Raw genomic sequence first — 14,571 nt, 5'->3', positions numbered from 1 at the left:
GGAGTGCTAGATTTGGGGTCAGTGAGAAAGAATCAGAAAAACATATTGAAAGGCTGAACTTTACCACCTTTTCAAGAGAAGAGGCCAGGAAAGGTTAAGAAAGCAGAACATTTAGATTGATGCACTTAGACTCAAGGTATAAAGTATATACTGACAATTAAGAGGTTAGGAGAGATTAGAATGTAATTGGAAAGGTTTGTATAGAATAGAAGTTGTATGTATTAACATTCTTAGTTCAGGACTAATACATACATACATAAATATATATATATATATATATATATATATATATATATATATATATATATATATATATATATATATATATATATATATATATATATATATATATATATATATATACACAAGTTAATATTTGTTTTAAGATCGAACTTCCAAACCAAACAACAGTAATTTTACAGAATTGAGTGAGTAATTTGAACAAATAGCGTTTTGAAGATCTTGCATTTGCATGCAGAAAAATGATATCAATTCCATGTATTTTTTTTTATAATGTGAAAGTCATTCCGATAAAAAAAAATACATTTACTTAGGGTTTCTTTTTAACTAAAGCTGAAAAGGAGGGAATGTATGCGACATTGTAATTTCCACAAAAAAAAAAAAGTCACAATACCCGGCAAAGAACAATTACTGCAGTTACTGAGATTAATCATCAACACGGTATTTAAATGTGTTTTCACAGTAGAAAAAAAAAAAAATAAAAACAACAAAAAGAAAGAAATCTACTTAGATTGTGGATCATAATATCTTGTTAAAAAAACTTGTTGATTATGATAATGTAATACTTTTTTAAACTAAAAATTATATATATATATATATATATATATATATATATATATATATATATATATATATATATATATATATATATATATATATATATATATCTGAAATATACAGACAACCAAATCAGAATTATATTGTACTAAAGCAACATCTCAATAATTAAATTAATTGCTCTTGGATTTATACAATCAGTAATCCACTTAAAGAGCGGTTTTAATACCTAATGTAATCTTTACATGATTGTTATTCACTGTATTAAAAAAAATGAAATACATCTGTCACCTATATTGACGCCTGTTAATCTAAAGTTTGCATATAGCCTAAAGAAACCCAGTATTCTGTAGGATTACTGCTTTACAAATGTTATTACAACACAATAATCCCAAAGACTATTACAAAATATATCCTGAAGGCAGTTTGCACTAGACATTGTTAGAAAAACGAGAATAAGTTAAAAAGAATACTCCAGATTCTAAAATAAAATAAAAATCTAGCCCCCTTTGCAAACAGTCATTAAAAAAAAACTCAATATTTAAAATAATTTAGTATTTTTTTTTAAATTATTGCGACAATTAAATATTTGTTAAATCTGAACAAGACATTGTTCTTTATGGAATCTAAAAAAAAAGCTGTCATGGAACAAAGAACAGTAATTAAGTTTTAAATGCTTAGATTGTATCTTTTAAGATAAAAAACAAAAGCCATGTCTCTTGATGTCTCCTTTCCTGAGTCATATAAGTTTTAACAATACTGAAATGAAATGAAACAAAGTGTTTTTAATTTAAACAAAATGAATAAAGTGCTTGCAGGAAATATTGTGCAAACTCAGTGCTAAACATAATAGATCTAATAAATACAAACTTACAATTCAGTTACAAGAAATGAATTATATTTGTAAACTTATAATAAAAAGGGTCAAAGTGTATTATTATTTTTTTATTTTGCATTCGAAAATAATTATAAAAATAAAAAAAGGTTTTCATTACTCCACAACTCATAATTAAAAATTGTAGAAAAAAATGTGATCTGGTTGCTGAGGGATAAAACTGTATTTGTGGGGATTAGTTCTCTCTTACTTCCTAAATTATAGATGCTTTCAAGTAAACTTGAGGTTTGTTTGGTAATGAATGGGTGTAGCATATACAAATATAGATCTTTAGAAAGAGGTGAAATTAGCATTCCTTAAGGACAGTCTTGGACAACAAACAATATATACATTTTATTAAGAAACAGTTATTTGGGGGGGGGGGGTAAAGTTTTTTTGGCTTAATAAATAACCGGGATGAGTACGATGTGGATTAATCTTTTATCTAAAATCTATGTAGTCATTTCTTCTCTCTTGATGAGTCAGAGAGAAATTGGCAGGTCTCCCCTCCCTATTTTGTCCCTTTGAGTTGATAAAGTAAATATTGTAAAAAGTTAAAAATAAAAAAATAAATAAAAAAATAAAACGTATTGTTAAGATATATATGTATATGTATATATATATATATATATATATATATATATATATATATATATATATATATATATATATATATATTATCAGAACAAGTTGTGCCCAAATATCATAATCGTATAAAAAGAATGTAAAGACCCCTATTTGTGTTTTGCATCCTCAGCCCATGTGGAGAGCATTGTTTCAATGAATGGCTTGAGAGATTTGACCCTAAATGTTGCAGGGGTTTCACAATAGGACTTGGTGGGCTGCCTGCTATTTTTGTAAGATGTTTAGCAAGAGGATACAAATCACTTTACATAGGGGGTCTGGAGTACTGAAGCTAAAGACTTGTCCCACTAGGTGCGAGAAATAGATGATTATCCAACTTTAGAATCTTATAGAAAATGACACCATCCAATATCCTTATCCCAGTAACAAAAACCCAGACTCTACTTCTATGTCAAGTCCAAAACATTCTGTGTTTTCTAAACTGCACTGTGGATCGCAACAGGCTATCCAATAATATAAAATATATAAGTCTGAATAAACTAGAGAACTATTATAAAGTATACATTAAACAAAAAAAACTATACCCTATATAGCAAATGAGTCTTATGATCTATGGTACAAACAATACGAGAGCTGAAATACCAGAAAGTAATGAGTACACAATACACACTATACAATCTCACCTAGTGTTCATCCCATAACAGTTTATAAAAAAAATATATAAATATTGCAAGAAGTTTACTTAGAATTGAATAACTTCTTAAAAAGAGAGTAAAACAAATGAGCTGGTTGTGGGGTTATAGGAGGGCGAGGTGCTTGCTGGAGAATGCCCCCTATTATCCCTCTATAGTGACAAAGGTCCAGGCTTATCTGGAGATTGTTAAACAGTGATCCCATGAGCTGCTGAGGAGTATTAGATATTTAGTGTAATAGCAGATATGTTTGAGAGCTGCACAGGCTGGTATTGGGGTGATACAGCAGGATAACGGGGTGACCTGAGCAGCTGTAGGCAGCATAGGATGAGTGAGGGATGAGCACTTACCATGACTGCCAGGCAGGGCCAGTTCAGGGTCCGATTGCACATGCTGGGGTTTTGCCTGCTTCCTCCGAGACATCCTGGCTCACACATCAGCTGGGGCAGAAGACAAATAATTTACTCCCAAAATGTGCTCCCAATTCCGGGCAGGGAGCCCCAGCCAGCGCGCATGTGTCCTGCCATAATTATGATGATCAATAATGCATTGCGATTAATCATAGGAGAGAAGGGGGCTAGTGAGGAGGGGGGCTGGCACATGGCCAGCTCTATTCAAACCAACTCGCCCTAATCAATCACTCTGCGATTGGCTACAGGGCTCTGTCAGTCAACTTTGGCGGCCAATGTGCAAGGGTGGGAGGGACCGAGGGGGCAGGGGCCGCTGTTTGCATACAATGTTAACCCTCATAGCAACAAGCTGGCATGAAGGCTCCGGAGGAATGTTAGGGGCGAACTCAGTGCCCCCACTGACGGGCGACTTGCTACTGTAAAATGCTAGCTCTGCGGTCCAGTGACAGCTGACGCTGAGAACTACAAGTGTCACTCACTGTAAACTACTGTAAAATGTATAGTGATGTACTGCGCTCTACGGCTCCTAGAGATCCCACCGCCTGCACTGTCCGTCACTTGTGTACCGCTCCGCGCGCTGTGCCCCGCTGGTACACACAGCGATTACTGAGTTCCGTGCATTGCCCCAAATTACAGCAGTCATTAGTCTGAAGCCTTGTAGTGTGCAGATCCTGACACAACACTTCCTACTCTACTGTACAGAGAAAGTTATACAGTTTCACCCACTAAATAACGCTATAAAGGTGTAGAAATGTTCTATATACTTTGTACATATATATACTCTACAACACGTGTATGTGTATATATTTATATATCTATTAAAATCATAAACTTGCTATATACTTGCTTATAATTGTTTTGTGTAAAATGTGTAGATATTTGCTGAGGTAATAGTTTTACTTGGCTTGTGTTGTAAGACGTGTATAGTATTAGAAGGTTGTTAAGCTATATATAAGTATATTTCATATATATATATACAGCTCTGAAACCTAAGTTAGATAATATAATATATGTTATGTTATAAGATGTGGAATGTGCAGTGGTTAGACTACAGTGTTCCAATTCAGTAACTATGGAATACAATATTTTGTGTGCCATATACACAGCTCTCTCTATATATAAGTGCATATATGAACAATCTGTGGAAAAATATCATACCATTTACAATATTTATTTTTTCTAAATATTGTCACATGACTACACATACATGAACATTTAGTGCCCCAAGTTAAACGTCTAGGACTATTATAATAACTCTTAGACAGGTATACACCTTCCATTTTCACTTATAGACTTTCTCATGTTCATATGGTCACTGTTCATTTTCTTTTTTGCAACCATGGCTTGATATACAATGTTATGAATTGTCTATTTTTATGTTATCTTTATCCTGTTTTATTTTTTATCTTTCACTTTCTTTATGGTTCAGGTGACCTTGCATTTTTGTTATGACAGCTGCCATATTAATAGTTAATATTTAAAATCGGGTAAAATAATATTCAAATTACACAGTATGTAAAATACAAATATATCTGATTTCACACAGATATAGCAAAACAATATAATATTACATATTTAAAATATATGGCAATTTTCTGTTAATTTAGGAACATTTTTTTTTTTCGTTTTCTATGTCGCTTGGCATTGTGCTTTATATATATAAAATACGTTTTAATAAATCCTAAATATTTTTTTTACAGCTTTTAAGTTGCGTTAAAAGTAACATTTCTGCACACTTTGCTGTGATTTGCTGGCTGTGCTGTCGGTCAAGAGAGGTCTGCAGTGTTAAGAATATGGAGGGGGCGGTGCCCGGGAGCTATTGGAGATGTGAAGCTTGATTCGAGCTGCCAAAGCTCAGGAGATGGGATTTTGGATAACAGGTCCCAGGAAGAAGTCTGGTCTGTCCTAAAAGCAGATCAGATCACTTTGGAGAATTTATTATTACCCACTTTTTTGTGCCTTTCTATCACCATCCCTACAGGAGTCCAACACTACACAAAGAAGCCCACAGAGCTGACACTTCATTTCCTCTGGACGCCTGCTTGCTGCAATTTCAGATGAATGGTTATGACACCCAAATCTAGTGGGTGGTGTCATTTCACCTTGATTTATTTTATTCTTCAGTTTCTTTAACTTCTCGTGTTTTTACAGAAAATAAAATCATGAATGTGGTGTATTGTTTAGTGTTTTAAAATATACTTTATATGTTAGACTTTAAAAAACAAAACAAAAAAAAAAAAACCTTTGTTACCAACATATTATTTAATCACTCCCTTTCTAAATATAAGCTTTGAGCTTTCTAGACCAAATATTAACTATTTAAATTTGAAAATGCATAAATGTTTATTGGAATTCAAAGGAAAGTTTCTTTTTTTTTTTCTCATCCACTTTGTAGTTAGCATTTTCTTTATGAGTACAGGGGTTGTCGGTAATCTGTAGCTCTCTGAACAGGCAACTCTCAGTTGGGGTCTGAGTTTGAAGGATGAAGATAATAATGGTTGTATAGGTGATGCTGGAGAAATCATTATTTTGCACTGAATATTTAAACACATCTATTGTAAGATTGATATATTTAGCTTGCGGACAGAATGCTCATCTTGTCACTTTTTCTATGTCTATATTTGAAATTTTTTACACAAAGATGTTTTGATTAAAAAAAATATATATATATATTTGAAGTTGTGGTTGTGTTGTGCATGACTATATATTTATAACACGTTTATGTATATATGTAGTGCAATATATATATATATATATATATATATATATATATATATATATATATATATATATATATATATATATATAGTGCCTTGTTTTTATATATATATATATATATATATATATATATATATATATATATATATATATATATATATATATATATATATATATATATATATATGTATACACAGATTTTGGATTAGCACACCTTACAAAAAGTGTAGTTTATCTTTACATTTTAAAATATGTGTGTGAGTATAGATATATATATATATATATATATATATATATATATATATATATATATATATATATATATATATATATATATATATATATATATATATATATATATATATATATATATATATAGTGCACAATATTTGCATTATATTGATATTTTCAGTATTAAGAATGCAAAAATATTTCATGCACATCTTTGTTTATGAAAGTCAATCAAATAACAAGTATTTTTAATAAGTATTGTAGAAAACATAATATTTAATATTTTACATATTGTACCCCTGAGACCCCCTGTCTGCTCCCTATTGACCCTTACACCGTTGAAGTGCTGGCAGTTAGTTCTCCTTGTGTGGTGGGAATAGTGGGGGGAATCTGTCTGAAACACAAGCCTTCTTGTTGATAGCAATACATCAATTACATGTAATAGCCTCTCAGTATTCAAAACTGTTTGCAAATCCCATTGTACACATAGGCGCTTGACTCTTAGTTTTGTACCTTCATTCATGTTTGCTACATGTAATTAAATTTGGTTATACACACATATATATATATATATCTAAACCTAAGGTCTTATCGCCATTAGTATGACATTATAAATCTGAATCTGAACACCCCAATATAGAAATATATCTGGAATGAGGAAAACTCATAATTATAAAACAACATCTGTTTCCCACTAACATCTCTCTGCCTTTACAGAGTAAGTAAAAAGATGACTCACAATTGGTTATGTAAATGGAGCCTATCTATCTATCTATCTATCTATCTATCTATCTATCTATCTATCTATCTATCTATCTATCTATCTATCTATCTATCATCTATCTATTTATCTATCATCCATCTATCTATCATCCATTATCTATGTCTGTCTATCATCTATCAATCAATTTATCTATCTATCATCTATCTATTTATCTGTCTGTCTATCATCTTTCTATCTGTCGACTATCTATCTATCTATCTATCTATCTATCTATCTATCTATCTATCTATCTATCTATCTATCTATCTATCTATCTATCTATCTATCTATCTATCTATCTATCTATCTATCGAGTGTCTGTCTTACATTATATATGTATTAACCTAAAATTATATATCTATATTATATTATCTCTCTGTATTATTATTATTATCATCATTTATTTATAAAGTGCCAACATATTATAAAGCACTGTAAAATTAAGTATACAGTGTATATGGGGTACAATAAACAGAGTAACCTTAAGTATACAGTGTATATGGGGGTAAAATAAACAGAAGACATATACATAAATTGTACGTACACATATACATATATACGTATATACACACACACACAAAATGTATTTGCAAAGCACCACCAAATTCTGTAGCATTGGGAACATAAGTAGGGATATGCAATGAAACCGACTCATGGTAAAAAAAATAAAGATATATAAAACAGACTGAGTAAAACAAATTCATATAAGAGGAGGGAGTATATATATATATATATATATATATATATATATATATATATATATATATATATATATATATATATATATATATATATATATATAAAATGTTTATTGAAAACCTACACGTGTTTTCTTTTAGAGTGACACACATATACACACACTTCTATAAATGCCTGCTTACTTTTCTGACAAAGCTTCTAAAATACTTCTAATTATTTGTACTTTTTATAAAATCCTAAAAAGCTTTATGTATTTATATATTAAAAATAATTTTCCACACATATGTGTTTATATTTTTACCTTCTTCTAACCAATAACCTTTTTTATTTCCTTGTTTTGTGTCCTCTTTAGCATTCTCCTTATGGCTATAACCCGCCCTATCCCTTACATCAAAGTGTAATCCTGGATTATTTCCAGCTTGTGTTGTTTCTCTACTTTTTCTGGACAATAGGAGCACTTCACCTCTTTATTTTAGATGTATTTCTAGATGATCAATACATGGAACAGAAGCCCCAAATTTAATCCTTCTCCATTATATCTGACAGCGGATAATTGATCAGGGGTCAAACAAATGCACATAATTGAATCATAAGTAATATTGGGAGGCTTAAGGCAAAACCTTAAATAGAACCAAACTGATGGGGGCCCAACTTTACTGCATGGTTTCATTCAATTGCTTTTTTTTGTTAGACTTTTTATTCTATTTGGTTCTTGATGGTCACTTTTCACACCTAGAATTGTCCTTTTAGCTATTTCTGAGTAAGTGCTGGAAAATAATTATCAGAAGATTTACAGCTGACACTTCTTGCTACTGAAAGCAAATATAATCAAATCTTCAATCTATCAACTGCATGTCTATAGCTAATATTTCTGCAGAATAAAACTGCATTACAAGTCTTACACTATTTCTGCAAACCGATACTGCTCTAAAAAATGATATATGCCCTTACACTATATATATATAATTTAATTGGTTAAAATATATGAATTCAATAATAGTAAGTAAAATATATTCAGTCTCAAGAGCAAAATATATATAAAAAAAAACTTTTATATTAAATAATGCTTAAGAAGACGAGACTAGATTATAAATTATTGTCTACTATTACTTATTATGTTATAAAGGAAAATACACTGTAGCTATTTCTAAATTACATTTAATTTAATAGGCAAAGGGCAAACATTCTCATGTCATGGTTTGATGCTTTCAAATGATAGCTTAATACACAACTAAAAACAAATTAAACGAGAAATAAAAAGTTAAGTTATGGAGGTGTGTTTATTTTTTCTTGCATAATGGTGGATTTTAGGAACTTTACAGGTTTTTTTAAATGTTCACTTTTTTTTCTATGAAAGTGAATAAATAAGGCAAAATAAAATCCAGCTGAAAATATGTTAAATTCTTTGTAGAATGTTATGTTAAAAGTCCTATACTTGATACACAAACAATAACAAAGGAATGTTGATGAGGAAATAGAACTCTAGATGTGTCAATGCGGAATCTGTTGGCGCTCTATAAATAACCGATAATAATAATAATAATAATAATAGAGAGCAGTTCCTCAGTGCACACATATTACACATACCTTGAGCTAAATGGGTCTAAATAACTTTATTGGAAAAAAAACAACTGGTTACATCTTAGCTTTACGTGACATTTAGCCCCTTTCTGGATATAAAGTAGATACAGTGGTGAGATTTTGAATACAACTATTTGTCATAACTATCAAAATTTCTATCAATTGCAGACAGAATGTGTATTATTATTTAATGCAAACCCAATATATATCACTGAAATGTGAGCAAAACGTGTTATAAAGATTTATAAAGTCATATCTTTACACAGTCTTAAGCAAACAGATATAATGTTGTCAGAATGATACACAGCTGGACCTTCCCTATACACATATACTGAAGAATAGTCTTACATAAACTGCAAAAGAGATTCACTTGTGGCATCTTTATGTTCAGATCAAATACAGAAAAGAATGCAAGTCTGACTTCTCAAAGCAAACCTGCAATGCAGAACAGACTCTCTTGCTTTCTCTATCATACTTTACAGCAGATGCTGACCTCTTTATATACTTTACACCCTGGGGTGCCACTGCCCTACCTGGGGGCGTTACTGAAAATTAGGACTGGGGCAACCTTATCTTAGTAGGGTTAGAAGATAATGAGACAGGTAGATGATAAACTAGAACATATGCAGTACTTATAGCATTGCACATGTACTGCATTTTTTCTTACATTATTAAGATAGAACATACAATTTTAAACAGCTTTCCAATTTACTTCTAATCATGATAATCATGATATTCTTTGTTGAAAAGCCTAAGTAAATAGGCTCAGTAGCTGTTGATTGGTGGCTGTACATAGGTGCGTCATGTGATTGGCTCACCCATGTGCATTGTTATTTCTTCAACAAAGGTTATCTAAAGCATGAAGCAAATTAGTTAAAGGGACATAATACTCATATGCTAAATCACTTGAAACTGATGCAGTATAACTGTAAAAAGCTAACAGGAAAATATCACCTGAGAATCTCTATGTAAAAAAGGAAGATATTTTACCTCACAATCTCCTCAGCTCAGCAGAGTAAGTTCTGTGTAAAAAGTTATACTCAGCTGCAACCAGCTGCAGGTAAAAAAAAAAAATGAAGAAATGAACAGCAGCCAATCAGTATCAGCTCTTTTACTGTGATCTCATGAGATTTGACTTAACTCTCATGAGATTTCATAGTAAACTTCCTTTAAACTGAATAGGGAAATAGCATGAGAATGCACGAGTCTCATCCCTTCGGCTGTCCCGGGACAGACATACTGAATTGCTGCTTAGAAATCCTTTACAATGGGATCGGGCTACTGAGGAACTTTTGAGGTAAAATATCTTTCTTTTTTACATAGAGATGTGCAGGTGATATTTTCTAGTCAGCCTTTTACAGCTATGCTGCAGCACTTTCAAATGTTTAAACATTTGGGTATTATGGCCCTTTAATAAAAGTAAATTGGAAAGTTCTTTAAAATGGTGTTCTCTATCTGAATCATAAAAGAAAAAAAAAGAAAAAAACGGTTGTTAACAACCAAGGACATACTCTGTATGACATACCCTGTCGTTAGTGTTTTCAAGCGGTGGAAGCGATCCTGATCACTTCCAACAGCTTTCATGCTATTGCAGTGATGCCTCGATATTAAGGCATCCTGCAATAAAAATTTTAGCCATCTGATGCAGAGAGAGCAATTCTGTGGCCCTCTCTGCATCAGTCATCGATGGTCATGATTGTTGGTGGGAGCCGTTGCAGGGAGGCGGCCATCAATGGGGGAAGTGTGTCGGGGGGGCGGGATCAGGTGAAGGGGCACCAGGAGCGGGGACGCACAAGCACGGGGGAGGGAGCGGGTGGGAACGCTACACTATGGCACAATTTGATTTGATTTGCTTAGGTTAAGGTGGGAGAGAGGAGGGGAGGATTTTTATCTATGGGATCTGGGTGGGGGTTGGTAATTGAGGGGGTGCAGCTACACTACAGAAAAATAAGTAAAAATAAAAAAAAAAAATCATATTTTATGGCAAATTGGGTACTGGCAGACAGCTGCCAGTACTCAAGATGGCGCACAATAAGGTAGAGGGGGAGGGTTAGGGAGCTGTTTGGGGGGGGGGGATCAGGGAGGTTGGGGGCTAGGGGGGAATCCTAAACAGCAGAATATGTTTTAAAAAGAAAAAAAACTTAAGATGGTGGGGACAATTGTGGGGTGGGGGAGGGAAGAGAGCTGTTTGGGACGGATCAGGGGGTGGGGTGTGTCAGGTGGGAGGCTAATATCTACTCTAAAGCTAAAATTAACCATACAAGCTCCCTAATTAATGGCTTCACTGCTGGGGCATAATACACGTGTGGTGCACAGCGGCATTTAGCAGCCTTCTAATTACCAAAAAGCAGCGCCAAAGCCATATAAGTCTGCTATTTCTGAACAAAGGGGATCCCAGAGAAGCATTTACAACCATTTGTTCCATAATTGCACAAGCTGTTTGTAAAAAATATCTGTGAGAATCCAAAAGTTTGTGAAAAATTGAACAATGTCTTTTTATTTGATCGCATTTGGCGGTGAAATGGTGGCATGAAATATAACAAAATGGGACTACATCAATACTTTGGGTTGTCTACTAAAAAAAAAAATATATATATATATATATATATATATATACATGTCAAGGGATATTTATGGATTCCTGACAGATATCAGTGTTACAATGTAACTATCGCTAATTTTGGAAAAAAAAAAAAAAAGGTTTGGAAATAGCACAGTGCTACTTGTATTTATTGCCCTATAACTTGCAAAAAAAGCAAAGAACATGTAAACATTGGGTAATTCTAAACTCAGGACAAAATTTAGAAATTATTTAGTATGTTTGTTTTTTGGTGGTTGTAGATGTGTAAGAGATTTTAGGGGTCAAAGTTACAAAAAGTTTGTTTTTTTCCATTTTTTCATCATATTTTATTAAAAAAATTCTAGTAAATTATAATATATTATGAAAATAACAACTAAACACAAACACTGCAGAAATGTAAAAATAGTCCTGGTCCCAATCGGTCAGAAAATGGTTGCTGTGGTCCTATAGGGGTTAATATTGTTTTCACCATACAATGTCTTAATAGTCTTAATGTTAAATGTTTAAAATGATGGTTACTGTGAAAATGTATATATATCAGTTTGATTTCATATGTGTGTGTAATAAGTTTAATGGCATTCTTGGAATACCACAGAATAAATTTGGGGCGTTACCTACAATTTAAAAATGTTCAGGTTAGAAAAAAAGTCTAATTGCACAAAAATATAGTACATACAGTAGCAGACCCACTCAAGAGAGGGCCATACAAAAAATGTTTTGGGCCCCCCATAGGCTACTCAATAGTAAGAAATAGTAATAATAAACATGGTGTATAATTATTATTTGAGAATAGATAGATGTACCAGCAATATTTTCCTTAAAAAATGTTCCCCTGCATTAGGATTATACAAATCTGCAAACGTCTATGTGTTGACTGGCTGCTGTGGGCACTTGGGCCATTACACCTGCTGCACAAATGGTAGTTCCGCCCCTGTGTAAATCTATCTATCTATCTATCTATCTATCTATCTATCTATCTATCTATCTATCTATCTGTCTTTATATATATATATATATATATATATATATATATACATACACACACACATAACTATATATATATATATATATATATATATATATATATATATATATATATATATATATACACATAAATATATATATATTTATATATATATATATATATATATATATATATATAAATATATAAATATATAAATATATATGTAGAGATAGGTGCACTCCCACAAACAAGCTTCATATGCCAGGGTGCTAAGAGTAGTAGATAGAGCTGAAGGACAAAGCACTCTCTGGTCTTATCAAGTGTACAACACAATTTTATTTACAGTTACGTTTCGGGGTGTTCACCCCTTCATCAGACCAACCAGTTAGCATAGAAAATCAACCTCCACCTTTACTTTTTATGTCTATTGATGCTTACCCTCCTAACTATACTCTATCGCCATATCCATTAGGAGAGTACTCACTCAACCATGCTTTTGATAGGCCAATTGTACTGTTATTCAAAAATCCTCTACATTAATTGGTTGAAATTGATGTCCCTCAAGATCCAATCCTGTAGCACTTTTCGTGTCCGACCATCAGAGTGTTTAATGACCTGCCCCTACACACACTTCAGAAGATAAAGCGTTATCCTTAGCAACCATACTCCACTCACACCCCAGTGTTGAGATCGCATAACTTGACCACATCATTTTGATCACATCGACCGCGATCTACCAGCAGCGCCTTTGGGATCTACCTATTGGGCCTCCCTGCTCTAATAGAATAGCCAAACCGTTGAGAATTTTCTGTTCACATTTCCTCAGTGAAGTAATTGGCAATACTATTGAATGTGTGGCCTTTGTTTACTTTTGTGGACTTATGTAATAATATTACTTACAAGTAAAGTGTCATAAAAAGTAAGTTTGTGTATTTTAGATTGGCAAAAATGCTTTTAGCATCAGTTATTACAAGTTCTATGATTACTCCTACTGTGCATGCAATCTGAGGGTCATACAGCAAAAGGTTAAATGAAAATGCATTCTTATCTCGTGCATAATCGTAGCAGAGGTCAAACACGCATGTGCACGTAGCATACCACCATATGCAAGGTAACATACAGAGGCAAATTTTAAATGTATCTAATAAACATATATCTAGTAGTATACTAGTATACAAATATTCACACGTCAAATATTTTTATAGAGTGTGTATAGTAATGTAATTATAAGATGTATCATTACTTTTTTAAGAATTAATTGAGCAATATATTAGAAAATATTTTTTTTTCATTTTGTAATAATATGTAATCTGTTAAAAAGATTTTCCTGCAATTTTGTTTGTATGGATCTTTATTGTGTCCCTAATCAACCAAAATCATCCAAAACAGAGAAGGTAAGCTAAACATACACGAAAAGGGGTTTTAGGGGACATATCCCTGGACTTCAAAACGTTTGATCAGAATTATAATTCTAAATGTATCTAAAATATTTATTTAAATGCATGCATTTTAAAAAGCAGTTTTATATACTAATATACAATAATTTGGGCTAGATTACAAGTGGTATTTATCGCGCACAAACACCAACAGAAGTAAATTTATAACGAGCCCGGTTTAGTGCACGTATTATATGTTTAAAGTAAATGGTTTGCGTGCAACCTAAAGCCAACATGCT

At 32.2% G+C, this 14,571-nt stretch overlaps 1 protein-coding gene and 1 long non-coding RNA gene across 2 annotated transcripts in view; one reads left to right on the top strand and one right to left on the bottom strand.

Annotated features, from left to right (window-relative positions):
* SALL1 (spalt like transcription factor 1) overlaps nucleotides 1-3,461 on the bottom strand; it is a 24,810-nt gene extending 21,349 nt beyond the window's left edge. The window contains exon 1 of the mRNA XM_053699512.1: nucleotides 3,300-3,461. Coding sequence (XP_053555487.1) covers nucleotides 3,300-3,372 — 73 coding nt within the window. The 5' untranslated portion in view covers nucleotides 3,373-3,461. The remainder of the gene's footprint in view (nucleotides 1-3,299) is intronic.
* A 268-nt stretch (nucleotides 3,462-3,729) lies between these two features.
* On the top strand, nucleotides 3,730-6,031 carry LOC128640220 (uncharacterized). Its single transcript, XR_008399310.1, has 2 exons — nucleotides 3,730-4,102; nucleotides 5,060-6,031. It is a non-coding gene; the product is annotated as an uncharacterized LOC128640220 (long non-coding RNA).
* The last annotated feature ends 8,540 nt before the right edge of the window (nucleotides 6,032-14,571 follow it).

Source organism: Bombina bombina, chromosome 1 (assembly GCF_027579735.1).
Source record: "Bombina bombina isolate aBomBom1 chromosome 1, aBomBom1.pri, whole genome shotgun sequence".
NCBI classification, from domain to species: Eukaryota; Metazoa; Chordata; class Amphibia; order Anura; family Bombinatoridae; genus Bombina; species Bombina bombina.
Note: the sequence above shows the minus strand (reverse complement) of the source record. Positions and strands in the feature narration are given on the sequence as shown.